Below are 18,795 nucleotides of genomic sequence, written 5' to 3' on the forward strand. Positions count from 1 at the left end.
AATAAAAAGTATTTGAAATGTTTAAAATTTTATAACAAATTAAAAATCTTACTGCCATCATTTACATTTTATTCATAAATTGTTTGAACAAAATGAGCATGCATAATAGTGTCAATAGTTTAAGGATGAGTGGATGACCTTCCCCCTGTATCAGTCCCTGAGTGTGATAAGCTACTAAATGTAACAAATCTTCCACAGATTGCTTTGATTTTATAGTATAGACTATGGAATTAATTGAACAGCAATGAAAGTCATGATATGAGTCTCAGATATAAGTGTTAAGTTTTTAATAAGTCTTGGCGAGTAAATAAATAAATAAAAAGAAAGAAAGAAAAACATTTTATGGGCACTAAACAAAGAGCTTTTAAGGGTTTAAAAAAAAAAGAAACAACAAATAGAAAAATGAAAAATTTGTCAAAAGCAATGAAACATTTAAAGCCAAAACTATAGAGGATTTATTTATTGAAAATACACTATTTTGATAAACTGCAATATCAAGCGAATAGTGAGTACAGATCTGATTAGTTGAAAAGCACTTATTTTTTGCAAGACTTTAATTTTCGTGAGTCTGTCATAATCATTTAAATTTAAGACTCACAAAATATTCCAAATTTTCAGCTTGTGAAATCACCTATATTTTCCTTTTTTTTAAAAAATAAGTGCTTTACAGTAGTCTGGTGAATGACACGAGTAAAAAATTAGAATAATTCAGGACGGTAAAGGAGCAAAATTATTATTTGCAATTTACTCAGCTGATATACTTCACACTGGCACACCGTTAATTCTTTAATTTAACGTATGAAGCAGTGCTGTTGAGGAAAAACAATTCTCATTTTATTTCCCCTAGTTATTGGTAATCTTCCCTCTCTGTTTTAAGCATTTGACTTGCTCTCACAAAATACTAAACTAGATCACTCCCTTAGACCTGCTCTAATCTATTCTCTTCATCAATGTCAACTGGAAAGGCAGCACTAATATGGCTGAAGGAATATTTATTTTGAATATTTATGAGCTCCATATTTCATTTGTATACACCAAGGGGTTTCACCTCTTGCTCACCAACCCCCAAAGATTGCTTGCAATCTTATTTGGTACATGAAAATTTAAATTGTCTATAAGGAAAAATCAGATTAAAACAACAAGTTACGATGAGAATAAAATGACAATTACCCTCTCTTTCCCATAGAAAACTGAATTTAAACAAAGAGCTCATTAAAATTAGAACAATATTAAAACCTGACTCTTATCCCAAGACAAAAAAAAAAAAAAAAAAAAAAAACTTGATGAAAATACGTATAATTAATTTATTATTTATATATGAGAAAAAAAAAGCTTTCAAGAGCACAACTTTTCTGGATTCCAAACTAACTCGTACCAACTTGGACAGCTTTAGGTGCTGCTCCTGAGCATAGCAAAACGATGGTTTTGAACTTTTGAAAAGTACTTTTCAAATTTATGGTCTCTAACATTTTGTGCTTAGCTCCATGTTTGAATTGTAAGTTAAGCCTAGAACTTTCTTACTGAAATCAATATCCTTATATCTGCTGTTCTAATTACTTGAGAAAAGCAGAAAAAAAAAATCTCTTTCAAATGACATAAAATGTTAAGGGCTGTGGGAAATCTTTCATTCCTTCAACAGGTAAGATGTAATGAACAATTTTAGCTTAAAAAATTAATTAAAAAGAAAAAAAACTAATTCAAATTAAAAAAATAATAATAATAACGCTCTGAGGTGCATATCCAGAGCTTGATGTAATTCTGTACCAAATGCCAAGGCAGTAGGTGCTAAGGGGATGCTGGTCCGCCCAAAACCGAATTTCAATTTCTTTTGACATTAATTTTTTCAAAAAAATATATCAAGGTAATGGAAGTTTGCACTGCAGCAGTTCAGCCTTTGTAAAATTATTTGAACACCTCTGTATTGAATTGAATGTAAAAAACATGCTAATTTAACAATTCACAAGGACATTGAAAACAAACAAATTTTATGCTGGATCGGGTGACTAAAAAATTGCAGACTTACAAAAGCAGCTTTTGGAACACTAGGAACTGGCTCTTGCGCTGCAAAAAACATATATGCAACATATAAGCATACTTATTTAATTACAATAATATAAATACAAAAAAAAAAAAACACCAAAATTTGTAGTTTGTTAACACTTTTATGGTTAATGTTTCTTTAAAAAAATCACTAGATTTAATTCATAATTTTAATCATGATTTAAATCAAGCTGATTTAAATCAACAAACTCTGTCATAGAGCTGAAAAAAGAAGCCATCATTTTCCCTCAAGACAGGCATAACTTTCTCAGTCATGTTAGTGAAAGTTTGGGACTTGCTCTTCAAAATAATCACTAAATTTTTTGATGAACTTTAATTCAATTTCTAAAGAAATTGAAATATTTAAAAGATTAAATGTTAAATCCATATGGAAACGCTAGTGAATCGGTTAGTGAACTTCCTTGCATCGGTTAGTGAATGAGGAAAACATTGTCCACATTAACATATGAAATTTGGTTTAGTGTACCGCAAGAATTGAGTCAACTATCAAGTGTGCTGTAAAGTAAAAAAGGTTGAGAAGCACTCCTTATATTACGCATAATCAGCAATCTTAGAAAATTACATTCTGAAAAAGGGGAAAATTTTATCCGTTTGAATTGCCACATCCACATAAAGCACTCCTTATATTACGCGTAATCTGCCATCTCAGAAAATTAGATTTTGAAAGAGGGAAAATTTTTATCTGTTTGAATTGCACATTCGCATAAAACTAAAACTCATCCACATAAAATAAAATAAAGGTGTGAAATCTTAAACCACATAAAATAAAATAAAGGTGCCAAATCTTAAACCGCTTAAACCAGGGTCTACTGGATTATAAATTTTTGAATACATTAACTGTGCTCTTGAAATTTCAAAATTTTCAATTTTTTCTCCAGTGGAAACAAACTTTTCTGGGGGAAAGAAACGTATTTCTCAAAATTTGCAGTTTTTTCTGATTGCTCTCATCTGAAAATGGAGAGAGGTTTTTTCTTTTCTTTTAATACCAGTGGATTGCAAACAATGAACTTATAGCATGATATTAGATTTGAAAATTAAAAAAAGTAGCAACAATGAACGCGCACAGCATGTTAATGTTAATAAAATTTTGAAACAATGCAAAGGTTTGAAGGTTTAAAAGATGGCAAAACAATTAATGGATATGCACAGGATGAGTTTATATCTTGAAAATCAGACAGTTGTTGTTTGAAAACTAAAATGAAATGTTTGACTTTATACATTTTATGAATGAAATTTTGTAAAATGGTTGCTTTTATGATTTAGAATTTTGCAAATTGGCCAAAAAAGTACCCAATTTGCGTCTGAATCGACCCCTGAATTATGCTTTTCATACAAAAAAAGAAATTAAAAAAAAAAATTTTTGGTACGATTGATCACCTAACATGTTTAAATCAAGTAATGTGTTTTAAACATTTTGAAACATTATGAAATTTGTTAACATACCTCTGAACAAATTAGAGGCATCATGTGGCATTCCTGTACGATACCCAGATGCCAAAGAACCATAATTTTCATTCAATGGATCATAATCCGCAATAGAACCAATTTTACGTGATGGTGGTTGATGAACTAAAATAAAAATTAATTGGGCAAACAAAATCAAAAGAAGAACTTAAAATAAAACTGAACTAAACAAAAGGAAAGCAATGTAATGTAAATAAAATAAAAAATTAAAAAGCATGCAAATGATACTTAACTTTGTATTCATTAAGATTCATAACTGAATGTTAAAATTAAGATAATCAACAGCATTTTTCAAAGGTAGAATGCAAAAGTAAAATTATTTTGAAAGAAAAAATTATGAAATCATAAAACAATCCATGCACAAGACATAACTCAACAAGCAATAAAACTCCTTGGGGGGGGGGGGGGGAAATGGCCTTATTCAAGAAAAATAAATAAATAAATAATTGAAAACAAATAAATAATAGATAAATAAAATAATAATTAAAAGCTTGTGTGCTAGACAAGAAAGGGTTTCCTCTACAAATACCTAAGTGGAATAATTTAATATTTCTATGGTTTTCTTAGACAAAAATATTTTCAAATATCTCAAGGACTGAATTCAAATAATAAGATTAAAAAAATATACAATGCATTTGCGAAATGCAATTATCTCTAATTAGTATAAGAGGGAATATCTGTTTTCGTGTGCCTGCTATGTCCAATACAATCCATCATAACTTAGGCTTTTTTTTTCTACACAGTCTGAAAGTAAACTTCGACTTGAGCCTTGAAGTCTAAATTTAAAAAAATTAATATCTCATTCTTCCAGGCAACATTTTTGCATGTATTTGGTAACAACCTAGGCAACTGGAGATTGTAAAAGGAACCATAATACAAAACCATGGGCGCCCATATGCAAAATTGTAAAGGGGGCTCACATATTTTAACCATGGTTTAGCAGGATATTTCCTCCATGGAAGCAGATTTCAGGACAGATTAGAGTGATTAAAATTTGACATTTTTAATAACTTATTCATTAATGGCTGGAGAAGAAATGTTTTTACCTTTTTGCAAAGAAAAAAGTACTAAAAGCAAGAAAGTTCTAATTTCCAGGGGGGGGGGGCTTGAGCCCCCCTTGCCCCCCCTATATGGGGGCCCTTGTACAAAACAAAAAATTATAATTGAGGAATTTTTCAGAAAATGTAAGAAAAAAAGTTCCTGCATTCAAGATTTAAATTTTTCTTCTTAAGTTTTAGAAGAAAAATTTGGGAGAATTTTAGACTAGGTAAAATATCTTTTATTGTTCACATTTTATTAACATTTTCTTGATGAGCTAAATTAATTCACTTAATTTACAATACAATGCTGGAAAAAAAAAATAATAAAAAAAAATGGCTTTATGAAACACATTAAGAGCAAACACAATATTTGGTTGGACTATTCAAGTGATTCAATGGAAGTCCCTTCATTTGGTACTCTTCTATAGCCTTTCTTTAATCATTACCTACTCCCATTTTCTAGCTTCTTATGTAAATGAGTGTCTTAGCTTGTTATGATATCTGAAGGAAAATAAATGGAATGTAAAATAAATCTTACCAAAATTTTAATGCCATTTTTAAAACTCTTGGGTGTTTGTAATTATTTGAAATTCAGAACAAAATCCAGAATCCTCAGTGACTAGCCAATTTAAAATGTTATAACTTTAGATCATTAACGTTTTGCTGGGGGAAAAAACTAATCACATCTGTGGCAGGCTCGGGCATACTTGCCATTTTTGAAAGAAACAAACAAAACAGTAGATTTCAAAAAAAGGGGGGAAGGAAACAGATTTTTTATACATAAAATATATAATATATATATATATATATATATATATGTATCTTAGGATTGGAAGTATGTTGTCGCAGTAAGATATATAATATGATTTTTAATAAGTAAAAAACACATGGTCCCCCACTGGTGACTCAAGACCGCTAATTTAGAGCTTTAACTCAAACGAACACATATAAGAGAAAAACAAATCATGCAATATGCAAAATTAAAAGTCAATTTTGAGATGAAAATTAAAAACACGAAAACCCTCCCCCCCCCCCTTTTGAGAATAATTTTTCTCCTTAATTTCAACATATGGTTGACCATAAATATACCTACTTTTTAACATGTCAACATACCGAACATGTTAACTGAAGTATGCAATTTACCTGGTCCTTCTTGGGAGGTGTAGATAACAGTAGAGGTGAGTTTGGCAGAGTATGGTGAATCTTTATGAAGAGGTTCTGGGGCCACGGGGGGCTCATAATCAACGATCCTTCCCTGGGGAGGTTGAGGAGGAGGCTGAGAAGAAGCTGCTGAAATACACATAGAGGATGGGGATGGAACACAGTAGTTAGAAAGACAACACACATGGGTATAAAGTTCAACCTCCACCATGAGAGTTAGTAAAGAAATTAAAAGAAGGAGACACTGCAATGAAGTTCAGTTTTGAATATTGTGCTTTCCCCAAAAGGCAATATGAACTAACATGTAATGGTGTGGAATATTATAACAAGCAATCTAAATTTTTTCGATAGTACAGTTGAACTTGGTAGTAGTAACATTGCTTATAGAGTTTATAGAGACAACTCTGCTACAACAGCGTCAAAATGTTTTTGCCCTTTTATTTGTACATAAACAGAAATGACAATCATTTATGATGCCACATGCCAATAATATCATAAATATTCTGAGCCCTTGGATGATGTTATGACAGAGTTTCACTGTATTTTTATTTTGTTAAAAAAATTATTTCATCAATCCTAACATAATTTAGGAAATTTTTCTAAAAAAATACCAGCCTTTTACATAATTATAATCTTGATCTTATCCTAAAAACTAGAGGAGAGGGAAAATATATTTCAACTCAGCTCAATAAATAAATAAATAAATAAATAAATAGTTATAATAATATAATGCAATAAAATAATAATATAATAAAAGCTGTTCCAAATTTTTTTCCCCAATGCAAAATTCTATTATTTTTTAACATTTACAGGGCTCCCAACACATTTTAGCCTTAGAAAAGGGTAAAAGAGGACCACTTTGAATCAAAAAGGGGACCAAAGAGGACCAGTCAGGATTAAAAAGAGGACCTTGGGAGGACCATGCATAGTTAAACCCAGGGTAGCACCAAACGGCAAATTAGCTGCCTGGCAATAAATATGTGAAGATAATTCGTTAATTAACCAAAATAATGATTTTTAATGATAAATCCTTATCACCTTCTGTACATCTGAACTTCTTATCCATTGAATTATATTATTCACACAAACATTTGGATGGGGGAGGGAGTGACAAGCAAGCATGTGACTGACCATCTTACAGAGTAACTTTAATTGTAAAATAAATTTTCTACTACTTAACAGGTAAAAACTGCCTAGTTAAAAATAATCACCCGAGTGACCGATCAATCAGTGCATACCTAATAAAGACCTTTTAGATACAGTTATTACAGTAAACACCTTAGTATACATAGTAGTTTACAAAATTTTTCACATAACCAGTTTAAATAGAATTCATTTTGATATAAGGTACCACAAGACAAGAAGATATAGTTTGGAGGCCAGGAGGTCCCCCTCCCCCTCCACAGCCCTTGGTTTTTACACATATTTCCAGCCAAAATATGGTAAGTTTATATACATATGAGAGTTTATGACCAAACACCAAAGCAGGAGTTAATTTCTAGCTACGCTACTAACTGACTAAGTTCAAAAATATTAGAGGTTTGCAAATCATTTATTAGTATGCTAAGTATCCAAATCATTTCTTCATATGTATGAATTATTTGTTCGGGCACTAAAAAAATATTGTAACTGTCTTCAAGTACATATAAAAATTAGTGAGAAAGAAAATTTTTTTATTAAAGTCACCATACCCAAAAATATATAAATGCTGCTTAAGTGATAAATACACTGAATGTAAATTTGAGCCTGCTTTTACTGGATAATTTAATGTAATGAATAAATGTGTAAGTTTAGATTCATAGAGCTATATTTTCAAATTGAAAATACTCATTATGAGTACTTAAAAAAATAAGGGTACAAAGTTTTTTAGTTTTTAAAAATAAAATTAAATAAAAAAATTTGAGGTAGCACATGTCAAAACAGGTTCCAATTTTAAAAAATATTAAAATAATTACAAGATGCAAAAGGATTGAAATCTTGCGCAAGAGAATCAAATTTTCGCGAAGTATGTTCACTGTTGGCATAATTTCCAAAAAAAAAGAGAATATTCTCTAAAACTAAACATGACTAAAATTGAACATAAAATATGCTAGTCTAGGATAGCATATGTGATAATAACATTCGATTGCGCGAAACATCAAAATATGTACAAGATGCAAAAAGATTGAAATCTCAAAGACAAGAAGCAATTCCTCGCGAAGTTCGAGTAAGTGCAATGCTGCAATGGTTCCAAAAATAAGAAAGCTTATTATCTATTAAAATTAAACAAAAAATAAGCTATTCTATGATGGCGTATGTCAAAATAACTTCCGATTGCCAAAAATATCATAACATTAACAAGATGCAAAAAGATTGAAATCTCAAACACGACAAGCAATTTTCCGCGAAGTGCGAGTAAGTTCAATGTTACCAAGATTTCGAAAAAAAAAAAAAGTAGTTTATTACCTATTAAAATTAAACAAAAAATAAGCTAATCTATGATGGCGTATGTCAAAATAACTCCCGATTGCCAAAAATATCAAAATATTAACAAGATGCAAAAAGATTGAAATCTCAAACACGACAAGCAATTTTCCGCGAAGTGCGAGTAAGTTCAATGTTGCCATGGTTTTGAAAAAAAGTAGTCTCTTATCTATTAAAATTAAACAAAAAATAAGCTAATCTATGGTGGAGTGTGTCAAAATAACTTCTGATTGACAAAAATATCAAATTATTTACAAGATGCAAAAAGATTGAAATCTCAAACACGACAAGCACTTTTCGCGAAGTGCGAGAAAGTTCAATGTTGCTATGGTACCAAAAATATAAAAATTAATTGTCTATTAAAATTAACCAAAAAATAAGCTAATCTAAGGAGGTGTTATGTCAAAATAACTTCCGATTGCCAAAAATATCATAACATTAACAAGATGCAAAAAGATCGCGAAGTGCGAGTAAGTTCAATGTTGCCATGGTTTCGAAAAAAAAAGTAGTCTCTTATCTATTAAAATTAAACAAAAAATAAGCTAATCTATGGTGGAGTGTGTCAAAATAACTTCTGATTGCCAAAAATATCAAAATATTTACAAGATGCAAAGAGATTGAAATCTCAAAACCCAGCAAGCAATTTTCGGCGAAGTCCAAGAAAGTTTGATGTTATCATGGTTCCGAAAAAAAAGTTTATTATCTATTGTAATTAAACATAAAATAAGCTAATCTAAGTTAATGAATGTTAAAGTAACTTCTGATTGTCAAAAACATTAAAATATTAACAAGATGCAAAAAGATTGAACTCGCAAACACAGGAAGTAATTTTTCGCGATGCTACATATCGAACACAAGTTCAGAAAATTGCACTGATGAAACATTCTTGATTTTTTTCAAGTGCGTACGAACCCGTGAAAAATATCGGTAGCAAAATGCTTTGATTTCACGTCATAACTCTTCCCCCAAACTTCTCCATTTGCTAGATTTCCATGTTACAGCGGTGGGAGGAGGAGTAATGACGTCAATCTGAAGCGAAAGAGCGAAATAATACCAGAAAGTCAAGTTCAATAGAAAAACGGCGCCGCGGCAGCGTGTTCGGGCTTAACATAAGTCAGCACACAGTATCTTTCAATGTAATGAAAATTTTTTAAATCTGATTTTTTAGTAAAAACAATACAAAAGCGGACTAAACGGACCAAAATGTTAAAAAGCGGTCTAAAGCGGACTTTACCCTAAAAAACGGACTTTGGCGGGAAAAGCGGACCATTTGGGAGCCCTGCATTTAGAGTCGTAACTATCAAAAATAATCAGCACTGCTTTATTTTTCCAACAGGTAAAAGTCATAACTTTCAAAATAATAAAATTAAGAAATGACGAATCTTTGTTCCAGTATTTTTTTTTTTAATAGAACTCTCCTGATTTACTCAGAACACATAGATTCAGAATAAGTAGGAACACTTCTTTTTCACACCTTTGTAACACACATGCTTAATTTGCAAAAGATTTTAGCTCCTACGCTCTTTTTCACATTTTGATGGAATTACAGTTAACTTTCAAACTGTTTACAAATGAGTCGCCAAAAGTTTAATACACAGATTACAGAAATCCAAACACGCAGCAAGTATAAATATCTTTTAAAACTTATTTTACATCACTTTGTTTAGTGCATGGTAAAAATGAGCCATGTTTTATAATTCTTATTTTAAAACCATGTACACGTTAAAATCAGCATCTTTTAAACATTTTGCCATTCAGGTTCAAGTACCAATATGTTATACGAAACTGACAGCTCTTTTTTTGTTCAACCAGATGCAAAAGAATTTTATAACTATGATGGATGAAATCAGGACAGTTGTCTTGATGTAGAATTTAATGGGGAGACAGGGGAAACTGGGGTGAATGTTTCAAAAATTCTCAAGGAGGAAATTGCTAGAAAGAAACTGTGCTCCGAATTTAGTATTCAAGTAAAGTAAAAAAGTAGAATACATCACTTTATACTTTAAAAAAAAAAACTAATTTTCTGTGAAAAGTGTTTAAAGAAGATTTTATCAACACCTGAGAAATTGTTTCACTTTATTGAAGAAAAATTTATTTTCCATCAATAGGAAAAAAGTGGTAATTTTCTCTTAAATATGATTGGTCCCGAGTAACCAAAACGAAATTTAAGGACTTTCAAGGACCGTCAAAGTCCTCGGAAAATTGAAAGCAATATTTGTTTCTTGGAAAAATATGAAAATTAATATCTCTTGAACGACTATCATAGAGGAAGATTATGTAGTCATATACTGAAAAAAAAACAGAGGTTTAAAGCTCTAAAATGGGTATTTAAATCAGATTTCAAAATGTTAAGATTACCTGCTGTGAAAGAGCTCTAATTTAAAGCTTACATATATCATCAAATGAAGAGTACCTAATCATGCTGCAACCTCATGAGATATAAATCTCAATTTGCTCAATTGCTTGAGCAAAATGAGCAATTTTGTCTGTTATCCCTGAGGGAACATCTTAAGCATAACACTTGGCTACCTCCTTTCGGGGGACAATAAAAGTTTATTAATTATTACAGGGTGCCAACTTTTTGAGAAATTAAAATTGAATGAATTTGAGTTCAAAACAAAAATTGAGGGAAAAAATTGAGTACAGTGGATTAAACTACATACCACATTTGAACTTCTAGTACACCACTCCCTATCTCAAGAGCAGTAAGGTTAACATATTTAGTTATAAAACTAAATTATCTATGCAAAGATAACTCAAATGTTTAGTGATCCATGAAGGTACTGCATTGTCATCTAGTGATTTTTTATTGTGACAGCCTAAACACAAAGGTAGGAGTAAGATCTCGCAAAAAAATTGGTTTTCCTAACAAATTGTCCAGTAGCAAACTGTTTAGTAATTATTCTCACAAAAAATGTACATTTTTCGAAAAGCTTTCTACACTATTATATTACAACAACATAGTTGAAAAATAATAATGATTTTGCTTCTTAAAACTTTATTAAATCACTCTCTTTCTTTAATCAAATATAAAATGATAATATTAAAACAACTACATTGTTTCAGAAATTAGTTGTTTTATGTATAAATTAATTATTTTATACATAAAACAATATAACATTGGAAGCAATATTTAATAATGGTTTAAATTTTCAATTACCAAGCATGTTACTTTGATATAGATGTACACAAAAAAATCTAAAACTAAAACTAGGTAATTTTTCTCAAAAAGCATATTATGTTCAGTTTTCTATTGCAACTATTTCTATCTACCTAGGATTTGATATCACCTTTGACCACGACGATGATGTCCGAAACAAACTACATAGGTTTCAACACTTATGTAGAACCCTAAAGGGAAAAACGAGAAAGGAAACACAACTGAAGTTCTATAAGGTTATGGCGGTACCAACCTTACTATCTCTCTCTCTTTTTTTTTTTAAAGTTCGTCGCACATATTTTAAATTCAATTAATGAAACTTAGGCCCATAATAGAAAGAAAAAAATATTCAAGGGACCATGAGTTGGTGATGGTTTTATCAGGATTGTACCCAACACAATGTTGAGCCAGATTAGTAGATGAATATTTAAAGGGGAAGTAGGTACAATTAACAGATTGTCAGTATCTGAAAACACACACCTCCTTTTTGTAACCAGGGTCAAACCAAAGTTTGGCATTATTTGAATGAGTTGGTCAGCTTAGCTTACTAGCCTCTACACCTGATAGGTTCAAAAAAAGAAAAAAAAGGAGAAAAAAAAGGGGGGGGGGAGAATTTAATCTTTTCTGGTAGCAAAAAATTTAAAAGCTATTGACTTCAAAGACAACAAAATAGATTTCAAAAGCTACTTGCCTCAAAAATAACTGCTTTTTATGATGCCATTAGTTGATAAAATTAGACTATAAACTATTTTCCTAAAGACCTTCCTAAAATATTCTAAGATAATCAAAAAACACTGATACATTAAAAAATTGGAATTTACATTATTCTGCTCAAGTTATGGGGATTTAAGCTTCATCTATCATATAAAAGACAACTAGTTTTTAAGTCAGCAAATCTTCCACTATCTTAAAAAAAAAGATAATAATATTAATAATAAATAAAAAAATTAATTAATAAATAAAATAAAAAAAGAAATAAATAAAGAATTACTAAGACTTCTTTAACGTTTTATCATTTATTATTATTTTGTTGTTGAAAGTAATCAAATGTTCCAATTTTTTGTTTAGGTATTTTATTCTTAGAAAAAAATATGTATTAAAATTTTCCAAAATAAAACAAAGTTAAGAAACATTTCAAAATCTTATTTACCAGTGTCTCAAAGATCAGATCAACAGAGTATTAGTCACAACACATGAACAAGAGAGAAAAATTTGCACTAAAGTTGAAAAATCAAGAACCATACCAAGTAATTGCTACAGCTCCATGAAAATGTTTAGTATCATAGGTTAGAGTAGAACAAACAAAAATATAAAACATTCCTTCATGCAACAAAAACACTTCACAAACAATCATGCTGTATTTAGTACAGTATTCTTTAAGCACTTACCAATTTGAGGGGGAGCACTGTATTCAATTAAATCTGGACTACTGCTAATATCGTTTCCGCCTACAGAAAAGAACGATTTTGTGAAATTCACTGTGTTAAGAAAAGATGTAGATTATGACATTATAAATATTTTACCATAAGATAAATATACAATTAAATAAAAACCATCATACATTTCCTAAGTAACAGACATAAAATGGGCATTAAAAGCTTACTAAAAGTAAGATATAAAGGGGAAGTAAACCAAAAAGGGTCTTTAAATAGTTTATTGAAACATCCAAATATTTTTGAAATGTAATTGTACTTTTGACTTCTCAAAACTTTGCTTTTTCATTGGAGTGGTTGCCGCAAGCCGTTTCAGACCTGCCAATCTAGCAAAATGGTCAAGCACGAGAGACAAAATGAAAAAGCTGGCGTACTTAAGATCCAGATTAACAGGAAGGGGTGATTTTGACCTAAAGCAAACTTTGTTTGCTAACTGCTCCTTTGTATTTTCAAAAAAAAAAAAAAAAACTTAGTCCTACCTTGACTTTACCTGAATAATCATGATGTTTAATAATGTAACTTTTAAAGAATGTTGATTTTTTTAAACCCAAACTAAAGGGTTATACCTAAAAGAGTGGACATGTGTGATTTCGACTGTTTTGAGAAAAAAAGGAATGCAATTACATTTACTGATGTTGAAACAGAGCAGAACCTAAAAAATGCTTCTTAGAACATAGCATTGCAAGAACTTGAAATATTTGTTGTTTTTGCACATGTTGTTCAAAGATTTATGAAAGTCATGGACAACTTGGTCTCATCTTTTTGAAACTTTAATAAATGGAGATATCAATTGAAATGTTAATTTTCAGTGATTTTTTACCTTTTCTGGATTAATAAGCAGCAGTTGGTCGATTGTCAATAATGATAGTTTGAGCAAAAGTGAATTAAGACTGGCATAGCAGCTGGTCGCTCACTAATAATTCTCCTGGTTTGAGTGAAAGTGATTTAGGCATTCACACCTACCAGCATTGGAGATATAAAAACGGAGATTTTATTATCAGTATTTTTGGGTTATGCGTGCAAATGATACTCTGCTGATAAGGGTACAAATTTAAGCCTTAATGGGAAAACAGTAGTTTTAAAAACTGTTAATCATAAACATTTCATTTGTTCTCAGCTGTGAAGGAAGTACTAATTGTGATATTAATTTTGATTATTTAGAATATTTTCAAATGCATACGTTACAAACGTAAGAAGCAGATTTAGTCTTCTACAAACAAAAGAAAAAAATCCAGATACTTAAAGTAACCAGTTTTTACCTATCTTGATTATTAAGTCATAAAATGCAATTGGTAAGTCTTTCCACTGTGAAACCGATAACCACAATTACATTATTATTATGATTATTTTTAACTCTTTAAAATAACCCTTAAACTCTATAAACATATGAAAGACATTTGACATAGTGAGAAGCAAAGGGATGTAAGTGGCAAAATTAAAAATTTGGAGATAACCAGTACAAATGGTAGGTGAACCTCTCCCCTGTCTTGGGGCAAGAGATTCTACTAGCAGCCATGGCAGGTGCTGCTGTACAGCATGATTTAGAAAAAAATGTCAATGAAAGCCTACCCAGGATCGGATCTTTAAAAGCGTTTTACTCAAAACTTAAAATAGTCCACTTGTATCCCTTTGCTTCTCACTGCCTCATTTGAAAATAGGGCACTTACCATTCAGTGGAACAGAAACCCCATTTTTCTCTGGGACCAAATGACGCTTCTGTTCCATCTGTTTTTTGCGCTCGAGTTCTCCATGGTAAGATACATTGCTGATAATCTTAGAAGTGTTGCGAATCCGAAGAGTTTCTGGATCATCTGCAACCTGTGTGAATTTTCCTTTCGCCTTTTCAAAGTCTTCATGGTATTTCACCTAATATTTTCAAAAAGGAAAATAATAATGCTCATATAAGTAAATAATATTAACCTAAACTGAGTAATAATACTTAAAACATAACTGTCAGCTTAGGAAAATCTCAATGTGTAAAAGAGCGACAAAACTTGGCAACCAAAAGACTGGCGATATATAGCCAAGTGTCCAACAAATAATAACACAACTTGAGTTTACATCAAAATTAACAATGATTTCCCCCCAAAAAGGGGCAAAAGACCCCCTTAGGAACATTCGAATGCAACCAAAATTAAAGGTGCACAACTAGACCCCACTAGGAGTCCACGTACCAGATTTCAACTTTCTAGGATATACCGCTTTTGAGTTATGCGAGATACATACACACATACATACGTACGTCACGAGAAAATTCGTTGTAATTAACTCGGGGGTTCTCAAAATGGATATTTCTGGTGTCTGTACGTTCCTAGATATATCCACATGTGGTCGTGTCGAAAAAAACTCACCATTCATTCGGGGGTGAGAAAAATGGAAATTAAGGCCGATTTTTGAGTGAAAATTTTTTTGCGAATACAATACTTCCTTTTTTGCAAAAGGAAGTAAAAAGTACGTTCTTTTGATAATAAATGTGTAAATCAAAGTCCATAGATTCAACTAACTGCATGTAACATACTTGCATGTTCCATCAAGAAACTTTTCTTTTTTCAAGTTTTATTGCACTATTTTGAGTATTTATTACATTTTTTTACAATAAGAGAAAAAAAACATTACAGAAAAAAAAAACTTCAGTCACCACTTTAGAAAACATTTAGCAATATAGCTGCAAATGAAGCAAACAATTTTTGTCACTTTGGCAAAAAGTGACAGAAGGGTATTTTTACCAGGATGTTTTTTCCCACATCCAGCAAAAAGTAAGTATCCTGTTACTAGTATAATAATAGGCATTTCATAGGCACAATAACTGACAGGATTTTCAAAACTGAGAAATATTTTTTGATATTTGACTAACTCCAATTCTCCAGACTTTTGTCTTATTTTCCCTAGAACAATCCTTGACTTTAGAAATTTATCACCATCTTAAACGTTTCGAATTCTTAGATAGCTTAAACTTTGTGAAAGTCTTCATGAACTAATAAGACAAAATTCTCCAGACTTTTGTCTTCTTATTCCTAGGAGAAAATTCTTGGACTTCAGATATCTATTGCCATCCTAAACGTTTCAAATAATTAGATAGATTAAATTTCATTAAATCTTCATGAACTATCTCTTTATTAAGCCTGGTTAACATTATAGCAAAGTTTGGCGAAAGCTGTTGACTTCATATTTTGGATGGAACAGGATAGAAAATTTTAAATGGGCGTGGTATAACAATGATTGTGTTACACCACACCCATTCAAAATTTTCTATCTCATTCAAAATTCTCAGCAAACAATAAAATATTTTAGGATGGGTTGAAAATACTGGTCAACACAAAGTTACTGATGCCTACTCAGTAGAATCATGTAGTAAACAAAAATGAGCGATTGATACGGAAGCAGATGCAACTGGATTTTGAACTGCATAAAAAATAGGGACTGGCACATAATTAAAAGAGCAATAATATTTAAAACACGTAAGTTTATATGCAATGCTTAGTAATAACATTTAAAGAAGAAAATTGTAATTGATAAATAATTAATTATGCTACAATAAAGCTAATGTAAGAAAAAAAGCAACATTACAAACATTTGCTTGCAGATATGACTTTAAAATGCAGGGATCTAAGATACTGATTCATTTTCTGATCTCAGCATCAGCATATTTATACTTAATAAATTAAAAGTTAAAACAGTAAGTGCTTGCTGCTATCAGATGAGAACGGTCTTTTTTAAAAATTACTATACATAAAGTTTTATATACTATTTAAAAATGAAGAAAATAGTAATGTAACGCCAGCTTTAAAAGAGCAAAAAAACTTTTAGAAAAAAAAATAGCAACATTAAACCGGATTTTTAAACTAATACATATGGAAAGCAGTAAATAAATGAGGATCTGAAGTTTAAAATAGCTCAACTATTGTGCTTTCTCTCGTAGGTAGCTCCACCGGGAGTAGAGGGGGCAACTACCCCCTCACTTTTCAGAGTTACAAAAATTATGATCAATTAAAAAATGATTTTTTACTGGGTGGATTGTTTTATTTCATGAAAACAAAAACTAAAATTCAAAATAAATAAACTTTTCTCAGGTTACTTTATACGAATGGAACTTTGAATTAGAACGGGGATAGACTACGGGGGCCATTAGTCCCAATTTTTGAGGCCTATTCCACATTTTTAGGATGCCATTTAATCAGTAGTGTTAAACAGTAATATAGTGTTATTTTACAAAAAGAAAAGAAAAGAAAAAAAAAACAGCTCAAAGAGTCCGCCCCCTTTCCACCCTCGCACTTCCTTTGTCCCCCCGACTTTTTACTGCACCAGCCACCGGCCGCCCATGCCTGCTTCAACCTCCACTGATAGCTTTCATACTCAACAGGGGCAAGTCAAGAAATTTCTTTATCAAAGGGAAAATTTTTAATCATTTTTGTAAAAATGCCATAAATTCCAAGTTTAAAAAAATGTAGGTGAAATAATACCTAACACAAACAGAAAATACAAAAAAAAAAAAAAAAAAAAGGAACTAAGGCATTTAAGAATCGACTTTATGCAAAGTCAAATGAAAGCGGATCATTTTGTGAAGGGTCTGTTTCGGCCCCGATTGCGATTTTTTAAAGGGTTCGTTTTTGCAATCCATCCCTACCGAAATAACTTAACATTCGGGAAGTCTTTTTGTACAAAAAAAAAAAAAAAAAACACATTTAAACAGATCACCGTTCTATCATATGCGTTCCGTGGGATTGCAGACTCATATTTACATTACACTATTATTAGCCGACGGGTAATATGATGCATTTATCTTCCTTTTATTTATTTATTTTACTTCAACTGAAACATTGTTTTGGGCCTGGGGGAGGGGATCAAAAAGATAACAAAATCAGACTAGCTGTCACCACCTGCTTTATGTCGAGTTAAACGTGCATAGCGAAAACGTTATGTGTCGATTGCTATCCCGGTATAAAAATGAAAAGGTGATAGTCATTTTCCAATCAAACTTAAAATTTAACAGAATTTTTTAATGGTCTTTTTTTTAGGAACCGGTAGATTTAAAGGTCGTTAGAATCACATCTCTGATTGAAGGCCATTATCCTGATTCTCTTTCCTATACAGATTGCTTCAACAACATTTGTGAAGTTATGGGCTTGAAAATAAAACAAAAAAATCTTCAAAATTAAAAAAAACTCAACATAACTTACGTTACTTTGCAGCTTTGTGTTTTCTGCCAGCCTCCTAATTTCTGGTGTGTCTGCTACTGCAGTGTGTTTGGCCTGAGGACAATGCCTGAAATAAAAACTTTTTTAAGCATTTTCAATCAAAAGATTTTCTTTTTAAAATATTTTTTAACCTTTCAGTTTTGAGAATGTGTCATAACAAGATTAATTTTAAAAAGAACATAAAAATTGAAGAGATACATCCTATTAACGAAAATTGTGTCAAAATTATACAAGGTGTTTCAAAAAGAATGACCAGATTTCAAAAAATCATAACTATTCAAATTTTAAACAGCATAACAGCAAAAAACACTAATCACTTCAAAAAAAGGATTAAATCTTTAAGTAGATAAAATCTAACGTTAAAAAAGCCTAAATGCATTATTTTCAAAATAAGTTTTTTTCCTACAGTTTAATTTGGGCGCTTTGCAGTCAGTGCCGTCAATTAGAAAAATTCCGGGGGGGGGGGGGCAAAGGGTTATATTTCATACTTTTTATAGGGTACAAATATACATGATTACATAATGCTTTTAAATCCGTGGGAGGGGGGGGGGATGACGGGCCTGAATGGCAATAACTTTTTGAACTGCTCTTAGAATAAGATTTACAGCCTTACACTAGAATTCCACCATTTTGATAACAAAATGCCTTTTCCGTAAAAATCAGAAATGCGACAAATGATTCAAGACGAAAAATTGTTTTCTGCTTCTTCTGGTTTTATCCTAATTCTTAACAACCGCTTCATTTCAAGATCTACTAAACCTGAACTACACAAATAATTCACAATTTATAATTAAGTAAAAACAAAAGAGAGCAACAAT

The 18,795-nt window shown here is 31.0% G+C and overlaps 1 protein-coding gene across 3 annotated transcripts in view; it reads right to left on the reverse strand.

Annotated features, from left to right (window-relative positions):
- The window catches only part of LOC129229399 (LIM and SH3 domain protein F42H10.3-like), a 92,815-nt gene that overhangs the window by 4,948 nt on the left and 69,072 nt on the right, over positions 1 to 18,795 (reverse strand). Inside the window, exons 3-8 of one of the 3 annotated variants that reach the window (XM_054863698.1) lie at positions 17,960 to 18,044; positions 14,450 to 14,648; positions 12,738 to 12,797; positions 5,709 to 5,852; positions 3,505 to 3,630; positions 2,024 to 2,061 (exon numbers count right to left, since the gene is read on the reverse strand). In XM_054863698.1, the coding sequence (XP_054719673.1) occupies positions 2,024 to 2,061; positions 3,505 to 3,630; positions 5,709 to 5,852; positions 12,738 to 12,797; positions 14,450 to 14,648; positions 17,960 to 18,044 (652 nt within the window). Of the gene's footprint in view, positions 1 to 2,023; positions 2,062 to 3,504; positions 3,631 to 5,708; positions 5,856 to 12,737; positions 12,798 to 14,449; positions 14,649 to 17,959; positions 18,045 to 18,795 lie in introns of all 3 variants that reach the window. The other 2 variants (XM_054863697.1, XM_054863699.1) reach the window with 2 other exon arrangements.

Source organism: Uloborus diversus, chromosome 9, assembly GCF_026930045.1.
Source record: "Uloborus diversus isolate 005 chromosome 9, Udiv.v.3.1, whole genome shotgun sequence".
NCBI lineage: Eukaryota > Metazoa > Arthropoda > Arachnida > Araneae > Uloboridae > Uloborus > Uloborus diversus.